Consider the following 20,999-nt stretch of genomic DNA (forward strand, 5'->3'; position numbering starts at 1 on the left):
CTGCCATCTGGTTCCCAGAGAGCAGCTAGAACAAGCACAGTGAAGTCTGTGCTTAGATTTAATTTATCAGAATTTCATGTCTTGCTGGATCTGTTATCACATAATTTCAGAAGACAGGGAACTTCAGTCACACCAAAGTTGTTGGACAACAAAAACAAAAGCTAGTGATATAAAACCTCAACGACACAAGAGCAAGGTATAGTTCTAGTCTGCAAATATCCACCTATTGATTCTTTGCTGCTTAAAATGATAGTGAGGATTCAGAACAAGAACTTGGGAATAGCCATGTTTTCTGCTGGGAGAGTCTGTGGCGCTCTGGTCATTCAGCATGATTCAGACTGAGTGCTGTTTATCTTAAAGGGATTTCCTTCTCAGGCATTGGGTCCTGCTGAAACTTTTGTCCAGAGGACACAACCTTGACTCATAGGTTAACCTTGTTAACTCTGCATTTCTTTGAAGTACAGAGGGATGCATCTTTATGTTTCTGTAGAATCATCTTCCAGATGGAAACACTGCCTCAATCTTAAGATTTATCCCTTGATATCATGTATTTTGTAGTGATACAGGACAAGGGAATCTTGCACAATTTAAGAGGCAAGCACATGGCCTCTAGGATTTGATCTTTCATCTTTAAATCACCGATTTACATGTGTCTGTGAATGCTCCTTGGTAGGCATGCGCCTTATCCTATTATCTCCCAGTAGAGTTAGTATTCTATTTAAGTTCTCCTTGAAAAGGTATTGCTAATATTCTTTTAGCTTATAATGGATCTCTGGGCTCTGGAGAATAACTTTTTAATCTGCTGACTTCAGAAGTTGGAATACATCATCTTATTTTTGAGCTTTCAACCAGGAGGCCATACACCTGGTTAAACTGGTTTATAATATATGCTGCAAAATGTAAGCGCAACTTTAATACTGTTGCATATATATGCTTATTGCGTATCCCAGAGTTACATTTGCCTTGGAAATGGCTCACCTGACATGATGCACTGTGTAGCTAGTTACGATTTTTTTCCTACTGACAGGTGTAGTTTTTGTCTGTGTAGCTCCATGCACGCAAGGATTTGCTGCTCTTTAGACCTTATCCTCAAAGGTTTAATAGACTGGAGCAATTTTCTTTTACATGAAGCTCATCCTCTTCCTCAAAGAAATTTTATTTCTTGTATTGCTCGTCCCATTTCCTCTGAGGAAAAATACTGGAAAAGTATATATCAAAATTAGAATCTGAGTCCCAAATCACAGCTACATCTCAGGTCTGTAATATTGTTGAGTATCTGCAGTTTTCTAATTACAGACTCTGAATCTAGTAAATAGGGAGGGTTTTTTTAAAAAAAGGTTGAACCTGATGTATGATCTTGCATATTAAATGTGTGGGTATTAATCTCTGGATGATTAAAGATGAAGTTGTCTGTTCAGAAGTGATAGGGGGATAAACATGGGTTACACAGCTGAGAGCATTTTAAATTGCTTTTCTGTTCCTTTTGATTCTTCTGACACTTTAGTGCCAGATCTTCAGTTGTTTATATTGAAGTTCCTCAGTTTAGTTAGCATTTATTTTGTCTGAGTTATATTTGAATTGTGTTCAGTGTCAGAAGCACAATTACTTTGTAGCTTAATGGCTTAAAATGTCTTTTTTATAATCACAGTATCAGCATCTTGAGTCAGTGTTCCTAGAAAATGCTCTCCTAGGATCTAGTTGATAATTTAATTGAGACCAATATTGTATGTTTGCCTGTTATAAAAGGATAGACTTACAGTAAAAGAATCAGGTGATTGCGAATATGCTATTTTTAATCCAAAATTGGTTGTACTCCATATTGAGAAAGCTGCAACTGGGAAAGTAGAAGATACCTTGTCTCTGTGTGATGGAATACCTCTTGTGCCAGGTAAACATTCTGAGAATAGATTGTTCTTGAGGACTTGCTGGAGCCTTTGTGTTACTGAATGGTTGTCACTGGTTTGTCACCTGAGGTAGTTGCAAAGGCTAGGTAGGTATAGTGTTTAGCAAAATTGAAAACCACAAGTATTATATGAAAAGGTAAACCTTTTGATGACATCTTGAATGTCTTTGATAAATACAAAGCTGCTTTTTAAAGAAGGGTTTTGTGACTGCATAAATGGTTGCTTAGTGTGAACGTTATTTGCAAATAGAACTGGTTATATGCACACATTCTGATAAACTGTCTTAATTCTGTTTGCTCTCTTTGCAGGCTGCGGACTTGAGTAAACCAATAGACAAAAGGATATACAAAGGAACACAACCTACATGCCATGACTTCAATCACTTAACAGCCACAGCAGAAAGTGTGTCTCTTCTAGTGGGCTTCTCTGCAGGCCAGGTCCAACTTATAGACCCTATTAAAAAAGAAACTAGCAAATTATTTAATGAGGAAGTAAGTAGAAATCTTAACATTGTTGCATGCAATGTATTTGTGATATTAAAGATCCTAGATTCTCAGAGTTCTATAGATGGCTCCATTTGCCTGTACAGCTTATCATTCAGTCACTACCTTTGCTTTTCAGCTGTTTCATTGGCTTGGAATACCTACACAAAAATGTTATTCGTGAAGGAATCTTTTGGAGTTTAAGATTAAAAATCAGGACTTTCTAGTTTGGGTAATACTGTAACTAGAGTTAATGACAGTTAACTGATGGAAAAAAGGCCTACAAATCCAAATGTTGCTGCAGGCGCTCTGCAGTCAGTTGTTTCTGAGGCTTCTGGTTCTGAATGAAGAAGAAAACATTTAAGCCTCTATTTAATATATTATGGTCAAAATATTAAGTAAGGTAAAAATACCAATTTTTTTGGTCAGGATGTTACAGCAGAAACTGTCTGCATGAAGCATTCCTAAAGGCTTGCCCAAAGACTAGGACATTAAGCTCAATGCTGCATAGAAAAAGCTGAAGGCTTATGAGGTCTTGGCCATATGATGCACCTGAAACAACCTCTCCATCTGCTTTTTCTGCTGCTGTGCAATAAGGAAAGATAGCAGGGAGTACTGCGGGGGGACTAATGCCAAGTTACAAGACCACTGGCTCTGATCATTTGGTAGTATTGACATTCTTAGAAGAGTAAGTGTCTGGATGCTAACAAGGAAAGGAATCTGGTAACTGGTACAACTTTTGACAGCTTTATCTGCAGAGAATAAGCTGTAGAAATTTGGGTGGTTTGGGGGGGATGATTGGGGTTTTTTGGAGGTGTTTTTTTGCTCCTTTTTGTGTTTTAATCTAGCTGCAGGTGAATTGGTGGGAGAGTAATAGCAAAGAGCTTTGCAGGTCTCTTCTTTTTTTTTTTTTTTTAAATAAATTTCAAATCTGTGTAAGAGCTTTGCAGACGAAGTTAAGCCTTGCTCAGGTTTCAGACTGAGCAAGCATATCTTTCCCACCTCAGAGAGATGTGTTGCCTTGCTCTGTCTTTGTGCAAAGATTGAAGTATTGTTCTCAATGGGGATGTTTTATAATTAGAACTGTCTAATTCCTCCTTAGCTTTCTAAAAGTAGCTATATCTAGATCAGAAGAGGGGTGTTTTTCTTCTTAGTGTTGTTCTTCTTACCTAGCCTCACCTGCTCTGCGTCTCTGCTTGTGTTGAGTGGGAAACAGTGCTGGAGAATCTCTTAATGTTGCATGGAGTACTCTGGTAAAAACTTCTGTATAAGTAGTTGAAATGTTCATTTTAGCATTGTCCTAACACCTCTACCCCTGCACTACCGCCCCCTTCAAAATACACAACCCACCTCAAATGAAAAAAAACTCAAACTTTGTCATTGGTGCAGCTTCACCACTGGGAATGCTAGTTTGGATGTGTACAGCTCTGACTTAGTCTTGTATGATAACAGTGTATAAGTATTACGAATGGCAGTAGAAATACTATAAACAGCTAGAGTTTCGTATCACAGAGCAGTTCCTACTCTCATAGCTGAACTGTAATTGCTTTGAGAAGAACTTCAGCTGAAATACATAAATGTCCAATGCATGTTTACATGCCTTGATGTTGTTTACGCTGTAGACGCTAGACAAAAAAGCTGTGTTGCAGGCTGAATAGTTCTTGTGGTAGTCCACAAATGATGGAAGCACTGAAGCCATTTCCATTAGTCCTGTTTCCTCTGTGCTATAACCAGCATTACTTCACTGTGGTGAGAATACATCCTTCGACAGGTTGGTGGAAATTAAATGAGATGACCTATTTTCTACAAAGCTAACATAGGGATTTGCTCGGTGCTACCAAAACTATGTGCACAGTAGGCTAGAGTTAAATGACAAACTCTTGTTTCCTATACTGATTTTATCTGCAGTTACAACCAATTCTAAAACTCTTATAATATTTTTAATCTGTCAATTACAGTATTGAAGTTTGCCCTGGATGTGTTTGGAAGTTCTGGCTTGCATCTAAAGGCCATTTCAGAGAAACATCAGTGAGCATTGATGTTTGAGCCAGTTCGTTTTCTTCAAGATGCAGGTGCCTGTTGGGTTTTGATTATATTTAGAGTTTAGATAGTGTTTGAGAATAAACATGTCTTCATAGGCGGTCTAAATGAGCATTTATATCTTTCAACAGATTTAGTACTAGTGCTAGAGGTATTAGAATTTACCACCTGTCCTGTTCAGTAATTTGGTGATTCAGGTAGCCCAAAGCTCTGTTTTGACTATCATCTGTGATAAAGCAACCAGGATAGCACTTAATCGTATGTGTCATAACAGGTTAAGTTATTTCACATGACACAGAAGGTTATGTTGAACTTAAAATGCAATAGTCTTAATGCAGTCTAACTTGTTACTCTTCCTTTTTTTTTTTTTTTAATTCTATTGATGTAGAAGACAATAGGGACTTGAAAGGCTGAGGTGAGTGATACTACGCAGCTTGTGGCTGCCTCCCTAAATCAATCTGTATCAAGAGTAGTATTCCTTCTAATTTTGTAAGAATTAAATTAGTGATATTTTCTTATTTCCAAAACCAACTAAGTATACCTCACAGATTCAGTTGTTTCCAGGTGGTAGTTGGTTATTCTCAAGCTAGCCAATTGAATTATGTTTCTTTCATCTTTTAAATTCTTTTTTATTTAAAGCCTTAAGCTGCATTTTTTTCCTAATAAACTTTTTCCATACTTGTGTTGCCAAAGCTCTTTGACAGATCTCAATGCATATTCCTTGATTGCCTCAGTTTTTTCACTCCTTTGTGGCCTATACGTGTAATTTCGTCCCTTCAAGCTTGTTTAAAACACGGCTACCAAGATAATCTTGGCTTGTCTTTCTGTCTGGTGACTGAAGTTTCTTTACTTACTATTCTTTCACCAAACTGAACATAAACTCCTTACCGCAGCTCCTCCACTGATTGTTTGATACTGCATTCAGTCCATTCTTGTAATGCATCTTCCAGTCATGCTGACTTCAGGTCTTGTTGTGCTGCTGAAGTGTGAGCCCGGTTGAAAGCTTTTAAAACTTCAGAAAGGCATAACTTCAGAGTTTTTATCTTCATGCTGAATTTAAAGCTCTGCTAGTTGAGAAGGGGATGAATTGTAGTCACTTGCTACATATCAGTTTAAAGTCTCTGCATCTTGTCTCTTTGAGCTAATCTGTTCTCATTGCAGATTGCAATCTTCTGTTTCATTCATAACCTCCTTGACCTAATGATCAGTTTTGCAGGGTGTCTGTACAATATTTAAGATTGTGTAGCCCAGCATGATTATGGACTTAAAATTTCTAGTATAAAAGTTGAGCAACAGCTCTTAGGAGTAGAGGTTGTATGTCAGGTTGAGCTGCTCTAGTAGAGGGGAACAAGCAATTTTGCTTTGTTGCCATATTAGTGGTAGTTTCATAATGAGAAGACTGTTGCCTATAGCAAGCCAGCTGGACTGACGTTCCCTGTCCATATTCTCTTGGTGTGTACCAGGTAACTTTCTGACTAATATTTCTGATACCATCATTACTGAGACACAAATGGTATATATCAATGAAAACATGACAAACTGTTTAAAATATCACAATAGAAGCTAAGAATATGTTATTTTAAAGCTACTGCATTTGAGGAAAAGTTCCCAGATTAAGTTACATCCCTCAGCTCTCAAGTACGAAATGGCTAATTTAACCAATGAGAAATTACAGGGGAGAGGCTTCCTTGTCTTATACTGAGATTGACAGCAGTGGAAGTATAATCTAAAATAACCAGGTGCTGCTTTCCAGTGATAGTTACAGACCCAGAATGGATAACAGTCAGTGTATTATCCATTAGTTTGGGTTTTTTGTTTGTGATAAACAGTATAGCAAGTTTTGGGGGGATTTTTTTCCTTCTTTGTCTTTTGATGCTTTTGTAACTTGTTCCGGTGTTTCCTTAGGCTCTTTGTATTTGCGTTCTTCCCTTTTGTGTAGCTCAGCTCTTCTTTCAGCCTATAATTAATCTATAACAAGTACAAATCTCAAAAGTGCATGTAAAGAATTACTTGTCTCCAAGTTGCAGTTGAGTGATGCCATGGCCAACTTGGTAAGTTTTAGAAGTCCACCAGAACTACACTAGCAAACTCAAGGAGTCAAACTTTTATCTGTCAGTTCTTACAGAATTGAAGATATTATGATCAAGAATGTTTGTTTAATTCTCTTGCAATGATGGACTCTAAAATGTTTTTCTTTAAAGGAGGAATCTTCTTAATTGGGTGGTAACTGAGTGTATTGACAGGTCTTTGGCTAAAGAATGAGAAGTAGTTGGAAGGTGGGGATTCCAAGGTGAAGAGTATGTGGTGCCTTCTGAATTGACTAAACCAGGTGCATTTACTGACTTTCCAGCCACATGATAACAGGGTCCCTGTGTATGTAGCTTTTGCTCCCTGAATCGGTAAAACCTGGTAAAGGCTCCTAAAGCATCTTTTTTTCAGAGGATGGATTTTATTTGTGATTTCAGATAAAACCAGAGTCTAAATTTACTGTTGTTGATTTGTAACCTGTTTGCTATGTAGTACAGATGAGTAACTGCCTTTTTTTTCCATTTAGCACATTCTGTGTTTTCTTGATTGTTTCCTTTTCATGCTTTTCAACCTACACAGCGAAAAATAAACCCAAGAACACTACCTTTAGATTTCATAACAACAGATTGGCTTGATTGAAGTATGTTCTTTGTGGAATGTGACTGGACCATAATAATAATATTTGGTAGCACTTTATCTAAAAATAATTTCCTCTTTACTGCCTGATAAGTTTTTCCAAATACGGTAACGTAGCTTCTTTCTAGAAAGTTGAGTTCACTTTGCTTAAGTATTGTTCCCCATCCCTCCCTCCAAAAGCTTAGACTTACAGTTAATCATTAAAACTTTAATTTTCAGACTTTCTGATGTGTATCTTCTTTGTTTTTCACAGAGACTAATAGACAAGTCCAGAGTAACCTGTGTAAAATGGGTTCCAGGTTCGGAAAGCCTTTTCCTAGTAGCTCATTCCAGTGGCAATATGTACTTGTATAACGTGGAGCACACTTGTGGTACCACAGCCCCGCACTACCAGCTACTTAAACAAGGAGAAAGTTTTGCAGTTCACACTTGCAAGAGTAAATCCACAAGAAACCCTCTGCTTAAATGGACAGTAGGTGAGGGTGCCCTGAATGAATTTGCCTTTTCCCCAGATGGGAAGTTCTTGGCCTGTGTGAGCCAGGATGGTTTTCTTCGCGTGTTTAACTTTGATTCAGTGGAATTGCATGGTACAATGAAAAGCTACTTTGGAGGACTGCTGTGTGTGTGTTGGAGTCCTGATGGGAAATACATAGTGACAGGTGGAGAGGATGACTTGGTAACAGTTTGGTCTTTCGTGGACTGTCGAGTAATAGCGAGAGGCCACGGACATAAATCGTGGGTCAGTGTTGTTGCGTTTGATCCATATACCACTAGTGTAGAAGAGAGTGACCCGATGGAATTTAGCGGAAGTGATGAGGATTTCCAAGACCTTCATTTTGGCAGAGATCGAGCAAATAGTACACAATCTAGGCTATCCAAAAGGAACTCTACAGACAGTCGTCCAGTGAGCGTTACGTATAGATTTGGTTCAGTAGGCCAGGACACACAGCTCTGTTTGTGGGATCTTACAGAAGATATTCTCTTCCCCCACCAACCTCTCTCAAGAGCAAGGACACATACAAATGTCATGAATGCCACAAGTCCACCTGCTGGAAGTGGTGGAACTAACCCAGGAAGTAATGGAAACAGTATCACAACACCTGGAAACTCTGTACCCCCTCCTCTTCCACGGTCAAACAGCCTTCCACACTCTGCAGTCTCAAATGCTGGCAGTAAAAGCAGTGTCATGGATGGTGCCATTGCTTCTGGCGTTAGTAAATTTGCAACCTTATCGCTACACGATCGGAAGGAAAGACACCATGAAAAAGATCACAAGAGAAATCATAGCATGGGACATATATCTAGCAAGAGCAGTGACAAACTGAACCTAGTTACTAAAACCAAAACGGACCCAGCTAAAACTTTGGGAACACCTCTCTGTCCCCGAATGGAAGATGTTCCCTTGTTAGAGCCTCTTATCTGTAAAAAGATAGCACATGAAAGACTGACTGTGTTAATTTTTCTTGAAGACTGTATAGTCACTGCTTGTCAGGAGGGATTTATTTGCACATGGGCAAGGCCTGGTAAAGTGGTAAGTTTTAATCCTTAATGCTGCATCAAAGAACTAGAACTCTGAATAGGTAGTTTTCTTGAAATATAAATGAATGTTGAATATAAAATTTCTTTATGCTTAATGTAAAAAAAAGAAAAAAATAAAAAAAAATCCTCAGAGCCATACTTTTGGATACTGCATGCCATATTTCTGAATGATTTGAAGTGTCTTGGATACAATTATTAAGTATAGTTGCCTTCCAGCAGAAGAAATAAATACTGTGCATCTAAACTATTGATCAGTGTTCTAATACTTAAGCGTAACCACAATATGGTGAAAGCTATTTATGTAAAAATTGAAGTAAAACCTGTCAATCACTAAAATAATTACAATCCTTCTAATGTTTTCTACAAAATACAGCACTCCCAGTGAGTAGCTTATGAAAAGCTGCTGCTTCTAAGTCTAATGAGAAATGTGAACCTCTGAAAAAATTAAAACCAAAGCCTTTTATTCATCCATACTTTTCTGTGGTAGCCTGCCATTAATGTAAAACCACTGGCTTAAAACGCCATTTTATGCACAGATTTGTGAGCCCTTTACTGACTGTAGTTTATGCTCTTGAAATTGTGAATCAGTATTATCAAGGAACTCTAATTTTAGCCAGGTCTTGATTTATGTATTTGTTAGGGAAAATCATGCAAGCTTTCTCTAAGTAGTTTCAGTGTTATGTTACTGTCAGTTTTGTTAGGCAATTTGATCATCGACAAGCTTGTGCTTTTTGATGGCACCTATCAGTTGAGCCTTCGTTAAAATATATTACTAGTTTTAACTCTTGTTGTTAATGCACTTGAACACAGATAAAACTTTTATTTTTTTCTTCTGTCCAATGTACAGCAAGCTAAATTTTGAATGAAGCTAAACATGTTGATTATTTTATTAAAAAGTACTTTGTGCTACAGAAGCTTTGTTTGCTGGCAACATTTTAAAGGAATACAGCTATGGAAACATTACCCATTACCAGACTTGATCTAGCAAAAAGGACCATTATTTTTGTGACAATTTCTGAAAGGGCAAGTAGGTTATCACCTGAAGAAAAAGAAATAATCTGGTAATACCTGCATATTGCCACGTTGGGCAAGCTAAATGAAAATCTGATGTTCATTAGGTTTTAACCATTTGGTTCATAAATCTGACTTTCGAAGTGGAGGTACTGTATATATTTATATACCATATCTTCATTGCTATATACTTTTAAGTAAAACTCAATTATTTTTCTTAAAGCTGTTTGTATAATGTAAGTTTCTTGGAGCTGTTATCAAATTTGTCACAACATAGGTATGCGTATAGAGCTATGTCCGCTCTGCATCTTAATGCGTATTTAAAGGTTGAATCTAAAACTAAAAATTTTAAACCCCTTTCTGGGGAGAAGGGAGGAGGGTGTTGCCTAGAAGTACTTTTTGCCTAAGAACTACAGATCCAGCATTAATTTAAAAAGAAAAAGCACCCCTCAAACACTAAACTATTTTAAATGGTTGTCCTCAGTGAAAATACTAAAGCAGTTATCACTTCTGTGACTCAGTGCAATTCACGTCTTATGAATTAACTTTATACATGTACAGCAGTGCCTCAGATTTCTATTGTGACCTATATTTTCTTTTTGTTCTAAAACTCTTTTGCGTACTACTAAACACTACACTGTTAAATTTATTTTCAGTGGCTGAGGTGGGTTTTGTTAGACTGGGTATAACTTAAATACTTTTGTGTATTGACTTTGATTTGGAATATGACATTTCAAATATTTCAGAGATAAAGTATGCAGTACCAAAAATCAGGATTTATGTATTGGCCAATATGGAAAACTTTAATTACAGGTAAGTAATTTTCATGCTGAAGTTATCACTTTCAAAATTAATATATTGCACACTGATGTAAATGCCATATTGTTTAGGAAGTATTTACTTAGAAATTTTCAAATGAATTTGTTTTTCTGATATCACTTGCATTTCTAGTGAGCTCACTCTGCTGGTAAAAAACTAAATTTTGGTGGCATGTTTACAGGGCTTTGATAGGAAAATATTTGTGCCAGAAGGACGTTATGAGCATCCTTTTTGTTTATAGGAAAGCACTTAATAGTTTTATTTAATGAAAATTGTCAAAGTATAAAACAGTCATGGTAATGTCTTTCTTACTGGGTTATATACCATTTATTTCTGTTTCGCCAGCTGTTTTATCCTAGGCTATCCCATTACTGTTGGGTTGAAAGCTGCTATTTCTAGTCTTCCTTTTGAAATATGGGTCCCCAAGTGATCTTAAAACTCCGTCACTTTTTTTTGTCTGCCAACTTTAGAGTGAAAGCCTCTGAATCTTGCTGCTTCTTCCATCATTGCCTCAAAAGGCCTTCATTAAATCCATGCCACTGCCAGCCTAAAGAAAGAATTGGATGGAAAACTGAAGCAGGCTTGCAGTGTCTAATGTAATTTCAATTGAGCCAGTGCTACCTTTCCCTCTCATTTTTAATAGCCATCAAAAGACGCGCTGGATAATTGGACAGTGTATGACAAGTTCTCTTCATTTTTCTGGTTGAGCTGGTGCTGCCCTTAGTGGAAAAAAAATGCAGAAATGTCCTTCAGCTGTGATCCTTATGAGAGTTGATAGGCTGTACAGTGCTTACAGAGTGTCCTGACAGTTTGTTTATAAACTTTCCAAATTACTACTTCAGCATATGCATAATCATACCTTGAGCTTCCTCACTGGATAATACTATTCTTGCATTGCACTTCCAGAACTGTGGTACTACCGATCAGAGTGAGGTGAAGTGAATAGCAAAATTCAATTGGAAACAAATTGAATGAGGCTCAGGGTTCATTAGTTTCAATTTTTCACTCTCATTTTTTATTAGCCTGTTTCTGCAGAAAAAGGTTCAGGGTGGTGAGAAAAATAGGTTGCCTTAACAAGAGTACGAGCTTTCTTCTCAACATGGTGACAATTAGCTGTCGCCTCTTCCCCCTGTCTTTCCTAGGCCCTGATGGGAAAGCTAAATGGGATGATAGAACTGTTGTATAGATCTGAAAAGGTGGGAAAATTATTTTAAAGGAACCAAGGTAAACTTCATGTGCTATCTTTATAGCTACTTCAAACTGAATTACAGGATCTGCAGAAGCAATTGAAAAAAAAACCAAACCAAAACCAACCCACAAAACCCCCGAAAAACCAAAGCGGTACCTGGATATGCAAAACAAGTCTTCTCTGTACTTAGTGGTCAGAGGAACTATCTGTGTGATTTCTGTGTCTGACTTCAGAATTAACTACTCACCATCTTGTACAGTGACTCCATTTTATTTAAATTAAAGTTGCCGATTAGTTGTTTCCTTTGTAAGAAAGCTCAAGGTAAGATTGGCCAGAAGTATGCACAGGTGAAATGGCAGTGTATAACCTAGCAAGATAAACATGCTACCATTTTGTAAAACAAATGCACATGGAATTTATTTATTTGACTTATTGTACAGGAAAACTTAAGACTTAAATTATAACATCCTTGAATTTTCTAGTTAACTACAATTGTAGTACAGTATCATGTTTTAGTATGACTTCTGGTTTAGTGAAAGTACTTAAACGTTCATGTACTATATTTGAGTGAGATGAGCAGCTATACATACTAATTCTTCCTCAATGGAAAGGAGCATTTCATCATTACAATTGAAGTTCAATTGCTGGTATTTAAGTACTATCAAATAGATTTCTTTCAACGTGATACGGTATCTGTATAAACTTCAGGGATGATTATAGTAAAACTGAAACACAGCTATATGACTTCAGGTTACCATGCTAAAATTTGAAGCTTTCTGTGATGTGCATAATAGCAAAGTTGCACATAGCATACCCGCATTATCAGGGTGAATTTAAACCTAGTACACTGGTGTGATATTTATAGCAAGGTATGTGTGTTTGCGCGTGTGCGTGTGTGAGAAGGTGCGACTAGTGGCTCCAGTAAAGCCAGGAGAGATCATAACCCTGTAAAGGCTTTATGATGAGGATGTCTGGATTAGGAAATAACATGACTTTTACTAAACACTTTCTAGAAAACCCGTGTTCTGAATTATCACCTCTTGAAATTTGATTATGTACTCGGAATGACTGTATATGTCTGCCCCTTTAACAACATAAAGCTACTAAATTAATATTTAAAATGCTGGCCTGCTTATGTTACAATAATAAAATTTGTGTCAGTTAATTTACTGTCAATTTACATGTAAAGATTAAACAATTTTTTCTGCATTTTATGAATTCTGTATGCTGGAGTTTGTTAAAGATTGACATGTTAGGTGATACTGTACAAAATTGTATTGACTACCTTTAGTGAAAATCAAAAGTAAAATTCATATGTATTTCCTTTTTACACTTCCATCTAATTTCTTGACAACTTGAATAAATTTCATAGAGCCTTTCTAACATGAACTATTGTTAATTTAACTGTTGCAATAATTAAGCTTTAAGAAGTATTGTTGGTATATTTATAATTTTAAGAAGATCATGTTTGTTTCATACTGCTTATTTTTAGCTGTTCTATTGTCACTGTTACAGCTGAAGAACTTTACTAAATACTTGACATTACAAAATAACTTGCTGGGGTTGTCCTCTGTATACTGATGTTAAATAAAAATGTGTGATTGAACTGTAAATGTAGATAACTTTCAATAGTCCTTTCCACATTTGAGTTTTATCTTGCAGTCCTTAGGTGGTCTTATGCTATCATACTGTGCTGAACAAACAGCCACAGTGAAAGCTGTTAACTTGCCATATTTTAAAGTAAGAAGTTGCTCGCATCCTGTAACTTGCTCTGAGTAAATGTTTCACTTCAAGATGATGCATACGTTTTGATGTTTAAATCTTGCTGATGAGGTCATCTCATGATATTTATTTTTTTTAGGAATTGAGTAATATGAAATGGAATATTTATCAAACCACTTACCAAACTTGTTTAAACTCAGATTCATTAAAACACAGACATGGATGTATCGAGTCTCTCTGCCTACCTGTCAAATAGCAGCTGGGGCAGAGTGTTGTCATTCTTCTGCAGGACTCTATAGGAGCTCTTTCTTCTGTGGACTCTGGTGCAGGGCATGTTCTTTATTCCAGCTTTAGATATTGACATTTATCTAATTAATTGCTGAATTTGCAGCCCTGAGGATATGGTTCACTCGGATAATTCCAGTGTTTTCTGTCTAGAAAAACTGTGGCTAGTCTAGAACTAAACTCATCTAAACTAAAACTAGTCTAAACCTTTGGCTGCAAACTTTCTTGGAACCAGTTTAGGTGAAGACCTAAGATGTTGCCCTTCCATCTGAGTTAACCGATGGAACTAAACAAATAATATTTACTAAAGTGTTTCAAAGGCACTTTTGAAAAATTTCAGTGAAAAAGTTACTTTGGGCCCAGTCTATCTGAGGTAGGACTCTGTCTCTTAGGCAAAAATACTCTATAGACTAAAGCTGAGGAAGTCATCTTTCTTACGTGAACTTGAGAACTTTCTGGTACTTCAGAAGGTATTGATTGACCACTATGCTGGTCTATATATAAAACATATATGTATATTTAAGAACAGGTGCCAATGGAGAAACAAAATGAAATTGTCCTGAAAGCTTCTGGGAACATTCAGTTACATCAAATGATGCAAGAACTGGTTGGTCAAACCAGTTTCTCAACAGTCAGTGTGAGCATGAAACAAAACTAACTTCCCCAAGTTCTGAGGTCATAGAAGGTACTTTGGCAAAAGACATCTTGGAACATGAAAGTGTCATCTTGCTTGTTTTTATTTAATAACGTTGCAGAAACTTCTCAAGGAAATAACTTGTATGATCACATTATTTTCTGGTTTTTGAAGTTGGATTTTAGGTAGGTGCTGATCAACCTTATCAAACTAATTTGGCTTGTTTCTTCTCCTGCTAAGACCACACTTACTTTACAACTAACCCAGACAGGGTTGCCTTAAGTCATATGCTTTTCCCTGAGATTTTCCATGGTTTATCTCAATTACATTATTTTCTAATCTGAAAATTTTAAATTTTACCAACTTCTGTAGTTCGAGGAAGCTGGAGAAACTGTTCCTAAGCATGTGAGCACTTGCTACCTAAATGAAGCTTGAGGTCCTACTGCTCGAGCCATATCAGGTTTCCGCTGGCAAAAGCCATTTTTACTTTTCCCAGCACACAAGTAGTTGCATCTTAAGTTTATTTTTTTTTTCCTCTTGGACATGCATTGTCTTCCATTTGCCAGTTATGTACCAGTCTTGAAGTAATCTTGCCTAATACCACTAGACAGATATTTAGTTAGTCTTAGTCTGCTGGTTTTCTAACAGCCTTGACTTTTCTTTTTGTTGACAATGAGCAAAATGATGATACACTTCTGTTAGGAGAAAAACTCCTTTATGTACACAGAAGAAAAGTTGAAAGTGAAACCTCCTTGATGCTGCTACATGCTTTGACAAGATCCGGTGTCAGATGGTTTAAACAGTTATACTTTTCTGTAACACTACTAGAACAAAGGGGAAAAAAAGGCAAACAGGAGACAAATAATACATTTAAAACTCTTTAGTGAACACATAGACTGTGTAAAGATAGGTATCGGCTTTGCTGTATCCCCCGAAATCCTGCACAAAATACTTCTCTAGTATGTTATGTGAATGCTCAGCACGTGCTTCCTTGAACATTCTCAGTTAATTAATTTTATGACTCCAGTAGAGATTAATATCTGATTTAGTGAGTATATGCAGTTCAGAGACTTATGCTAATAAATGCTGATTCATTTGGATAAGAAACTGTTGGAGATTTTGTTCGTGCAAATCTTAAAACCAGTTCAGCTGATTTGACTACAGAATGTTAAACAAATGTGAAAAATCTCATTCTGTTTTGGAGTATTATTATTGCTTAAATACTGCATTGGACCATGGGCTCTCTTGTCAAGCAAAGATCTCGGTCCAGATTACTTTTTCAAATTACTCCAGGAACATCACAGTTCTGGACAGCAATAAACTACCCGTGGAATATTCTGCAAATAATAAATTCCCATGATTTCATATACTGGCAAGAGCAGAAATGGTTTAACAGATCAATGACATTTTTGTATGGGCATTTGTTAATACAGCCTTTTTTTTTTTTTTATTGGTTTAATTGCATTAGTGAAGGATACTATGAAACTTTTTTTTTGCATTTGTTGTTTGTTACATTGGACTCTTCGCTTTGTTTTTTCTACCTTTCAATTTCAAAACAGAAAGTAGGAAAGACGTGCAGAGTTCTGACATCCAGCGAGTTACTGAGAGTCAGCTGAGCTGCTTTACGGAAGGAGTGAGCTCTTGTCCAGGGCAAAGGCTGAGCGTGTGCCAAGAGCTGTGCGAAGTACCACATAGACATTAACTTCCCATATCCTGCTCATGTGTCCAGACTTGCAGTTTATTATCTAGATTAGTGAAACTACGTATGATTGCATCTTTGGCTCCAATTAATCCCATTCTAATTTACATGAATAAAATAGTAAGTAGTTACCGATGGCTTTTTTTCTACATAGAAGTACCTTCCTGATTTTTTTTTTTTTAATACAGCAATTATGTGCTGATCTCTTGTAGAATTAGTTTCTGTTGTGAAACCTTGTGTTTCATATCTTTGGAAAAAACCCCAACTTTTGGCCGGAGCATATGTGGAATTTTTTAAAAATACCCCCCCTGCAACCTCATGAATTGTGAGGAGGGTTAGTCTTAACACTGCTGCAGGTCTTTCTGAAGAGACCACAGCTATAAGCACCATGAACCTTGGGTGGAGATGACCTTACTGATTGTAGTTGTTACGGCTTTTCATTCCTACCTCTGCAAGCCTGTTTTTACCAAATATGCAAAGTCCTGTGTGTTTTGGGAAGTCCGAGAATGCATAGATAAACATGGACTAGCCCTAGCAACTAGTGCTGAAACAGTCTGTGTTCAGTACTCTCACATTGCTAATTGGCATAAGAAAAACGCCACCATCCTCGGCGGAAGAAGCGCATTTCAGCTGTAGAGTTTTCCGTTAAGATGGCAGATGATGTAGCACCTACTTGGAGGACCCTCTCTGAGGTTGTGAAAAGATTGTTTTATCAAATTCTGGACTTGAGTCTCAGAACTGTTCCATTTCCTGCTGCCTGCTAGACTCACACGCTGACAAAATACTACTAATAAAAGAGTACGTTTATTTTCAAAACTTTTTTGAACAGTCTTGTAATTTGGTTCCGCTGCTTGCTCAGTGTGATCTGCTTGTTCTTAAACTTCAAGCTGATGCACTGTACTGCGCAGCAAATCTACAGCTGTTGCATTGCAATTCTTGCATGTTTTCTGCCATGGCTCTTGAACTGTGCAGCTCTGCTGTTGCGCTAGGAAGTTGTTGCAGCTTTTGTTCCATCTTCTACCACCTGGTTGACTGGACTGGGTGGTCTCCTCACAGTAAGCACTGCAATCTTAATTTCTTTATTCTTTCTTCACAGGCAGGAGCTTTTTATATTTTTTTCATAACCTTATCCATTTTATTATTCCCAGAGAATGCAATTACAAATATTCTAGTCCCACACCCTTTGCATTACAGATCAGGCTCTTGTAGGGTAACTTTTGTATCAAAACTGTAACTTTTTTTGAGCACCCACTTGCTTTTCTAGTGTGGCTTTCTAAAGTTTCCTGTGGGACACACCTAACATCTTAAATGGCCTTGCTTGAAAGACTCTGATATAATGGCAAAATTCTATAGAATCTTTTTTGTTACTCAGAACACTCACCACTTCAGTAAAACTTGCATGCCTAGAATCCAAATTCTTATTCTTGTTTTTCTTACATGAAGGTCTAAGATGTCTTCTGAAATCAAGTACTTAGAAGAACTCACAACATTTCTGATCTCTCCCACAGCAGTGAAGTTCTGGCACGGCCATTGTTGCCTGGTCAAGTTTTAAGGCAGCAGTTGTGAAGCTTTTGAAATGTCTGTCTGCAGTTGCTCAAGGAAACTGATCTTGAGATTCTTTCCACTTTGGTGTTCTTCTGGCTTGTCTGCTCAGAGCTGCAGAATTAATTCAGAGCAAGGATTGAAATAGGAGTTCCTAGTATTTTCTTATTCTGAGCCACCTGCACTGCACTTCTGCTCTTTAAAGCAGGGAGTATTCACAGCCTGGGAGATGAAACCAGGATTGAGTGACATCTTGTTCCTAGTCTTGGAACTTGAATTCTGGAGTGTCTGGTAGTTCACGGGGAGCAAGGCACCACACTGAATTTCTAGAGGTGTTATAATGACACTTCATTTTGTTTCCCAACAACTGGTTAGTATCAGTGTAAATCTGATATTAGAATAGTGCTTATTTCTCCTTGTCTGTACAGCGTGGTTAAGAGCCTGTTGAAAAAGACTTTAATATTATACCATCCCTAGTACCTTCTGTGTGCTTGTAAAGCACTTATTTGCATATGAACAGTTTGAATCACAGATTTATTAAAGACTGAAAATAATACCTTGGACATCTTCTTCCAGGGTACTTGAAAATAGCTTAGTGGATGTAATCTTCTGGAAAGAAGGACCTTCCAGTTGCTGCTGGATTTAATAGACTTCTGAAGAATGCTTCAGTAATGAACTACAGAGTTCTGACTCATCTTCATCACTTTTGAACAAAACTTTTTTGGTAAAAATTTTCAGAAGGGCTCCAGTAGCTTGTTTGCTCTAAAATTCTGCCTTTTATTTGCCTTCTATTCCTTAACTGATAACTGGGAAACTTTTTGTTCTCTTATGAAATATGCAGTATCTTTGCACGTCCTGAATGTCCAACAAGTTTAAAGACCAACCCACTCCAGTCTACCTCAACAGTGTTTGAATCGCCACTACATAAACATGTAAAAAATGTTCTAGTTCCTGCAGGTGTGATCTATGGAGGGCACCAAATTAAGGGCTGCGTGCTTCCATTTTATATAAATGTAGCATAAATGTGTGCATGTGTATATACACACATGCATGTGCACACACAGATTCTGCTATAAAGCCTACAAATGAGTCCAGATTCATGTGTCTGAACTGGTAGATGTTTTTTAAAAGGAAGGGCTGTGGTTTTAGTAGAAACTTGATGACTTGTATCCAGCCAGCCCAGCCCTCCTTCCACCTCTTCAGTCTCTGGTCAGTGTTTTCTTCCACCAGTCATGACTTATCAGTTCTTGGATCCAAGCAAGAAAGAGCTCCTGTAGATTCCGAAGATGTGACCCAATTCTACATTGTGTGCTAATTGCTGCCTGAGCTTGTCTGGTTTGATGGATCTGAGTCACAGGATCTTAATTTTGAGGTAAGACCTAAGCTGGTAGCTGTTAGAGGAATTGCTAAAAGTGCATTTATCACTGTGAGGCATTGCACAGTGACCCTCACTGGTGTGCTTCCAGCTTAGCTGCCATTGTGCTCCTTCCTCAGCCTGCTGGCACTTGTGGCTAAATAATGACCTTGCAAGATGACTAAATTATATTTTGATATTAAGCTTTTCCTAAGTTAAGTCTGATACATGGTTACTTTTATGTGAATGATTAAAAAGGGGCTACTAGACACACATCTCAAATGGAACCTGTCCATTGATATCTGTGAGGTATAAATTGCCTTAATCCAGGACAGTAGCCTCTGTCTAGCAAGGGGATTATGTCTGAAATGAAGTCAGCCTCGTTTTGTTTGAATGGCAATGTAGTTGAAAACTTTTCCTGAATGCAAGCTTAAGTTGTAATGGGAAATCTTTACTGAACTCTTGCTCAGTGTTTCATTCTCTTAAGATTACCAAAATAAATATTTGGTTAGATAATCTATTTTTCTATTCAATGCTCAATATTCAATAGCATATAAGAGATGGAGCATTTCCCTGTATCAGGTTAGGTATCAAACTTGTTGATATTGGAATAGGTTTGTTTGTTGCTACCCTAATAAAATGCTGATCACTTTTTTGGTGTATGATTTTTCAAGTTTCCCAGTTCACAATGACTCAGAATGCAAGGTAGATTAAATCAGATGGTGGGATCAGATTCATCATGTGTCATAAACGCACACGCTTTCTTACTGAAAGCTCTTTTGTGCTGCCTGACTGATTCAATAGTGGCTAAGACTCTTCTGTAGGAAAGAAGGTGCTGATGTCTAAAAGTAAGCAAGTGGTGGTAAAAATAAATTGTACTCATTTTAGCTTCAGGCTAAGAACTTTATAAAATTCATGTCAGGTTCTCTTGCTGGATTAATGTAAACTGCTTTGTTTGCAGGGTTTATTGTCATCCCAAAACCAGGCCAATTCTCCAAGTGGAACTGTAGTATAGCCATCACACTACTGCTAGCAAATCTCTGAACGCAGGACAAGAAGTAATGACAGTGGAACCAGGAGCTGTTCTTCAGGCAAAGAGCATCACAAATTATAATGTGGCAGAGTGTAAACATGGAATTATGTGAATCACATAGTAATTTGCAAAGGAATAATGTAATGAGTTCTTATTACAGCTAATACTGCTTGGCTGCTCACCCAAGGAAGAGTTTTCATTTAAAAAAAAAAAGCTTCCTTTGGTGCTGCAGGAAAAAATAGTAACATTTTGGGGTTTCTTTATACTTTTCAAGTCCAGTGTAATTTAATCTCTCTATATAAATATATAAATAAAAGATATATATATATATAGTGTAAAATAAAGTATGTTTCTTAAATTCAAGTAAGCTCAATGGTTAAACTAGTACTTCACCATTGTTTATTTTGCACTGATTTTTTTAACCAGAGATGGCTAGAAGACAGCCTAGAATGCACTCATGGAAAATGAAAGTCATTACTTTCTGGCTTCAAAATGTTATTCAGGAAGATGGATGCTGCAATCATAGATTTTTAAAACAAAATTGTTTTGCACTTAACTAGTTTAATGCTAATAGAGAATTACTTTAAAATTGGTGTCCAGACACCAGAAAAACTCTGTTGTGGAGAAAGATCCTTTGTATCTATGAAACATTTATTTTAATATTGTTGTTTCCAACTGCAATCAGCTCTGTATTATATGTATAAATAATGTAATTCAGTGATGGGGGAGGGGAGTAACGGATCATTACACTAGAAATTCTCATTCATTTAAGAAAGTGATATTTCTAATTCAGAAAATACATATTAAACTATCTTGAATATGCATTTTTGTTTACTTTCTGTTCAAATTCAATCACTTTTGATGTAATCAATCCTTTGTTGAATTAAATGTTTGGTACAGAAATACCATCTAAACTTTGTAGAACAAATTCCTTTCAAAAATATCTCATCTAGAACACTGCTTCATATTTAATACAGTTGGATTTCAATTAGGAAAGTGAAATAACATTGTTTTGTTCTCATTCTTAATGTTTTATCTCTAAATACATCATATAGCAGAAATCTTGCAGACAGACAACTTTG

General features: G+C 36.9%; 1 protein-coding gene across 17 annotated transcripts in view; it reads left to right on the forward strand.

Annotated features, from left to right (window-relative positions):
* The window catches only part of WDR20 (WD repeat domain 20), a 47,120-nt gene extending 26,379 nt beyond the window's left edge, over positions 1-20,741 (forward strand). The window contains exons 2-5 of one of the 17 annotated variants that reach the window (XR_012623346.1): positions 2,213-2,395; positions 7,344-8,621; positions 10,387-10,453; positions 13,510-20,741. Coding sequence is in view for 8 of the 17 variants with exons in the window: in XM_074825126.1 (XP_074681227.1) it covers positions 2,213-2,395; positions 7,344-8,621; positions 19,846-19,899 (1,515 nt within the window). In the remaining 9 variants the exon portion in view is untranslated. Of the gene's footprint in view, positions 1-2,212; positions 2,396-4,344; positions 4,459-4,814; positions 6,756-7,343 lie in introns of those variants that run through there. The other 16 variants (XR_012623347.1, XR_012623349.1, XM_074825131.1 and 13 more) reach the window with 16 other exon arrangements.
* Positions 20,742-20,999: the final 258 nt, after the last annotated feature.

The sequence above is a fragment of the Strix aluco genome, chromosome 4, assembly GCF_031877795.1.
Source record: "Strix aluco isolate bStrAlu1 chromosome 4, bStrAlu1.hap1, whole genome shotgun sequence".
Classification (NCBI taxonomy): Eukaryota; Metazoa; Chordata; class Aves; order Strigiformes; family Strigidae; genus Strix; species Strix aluco.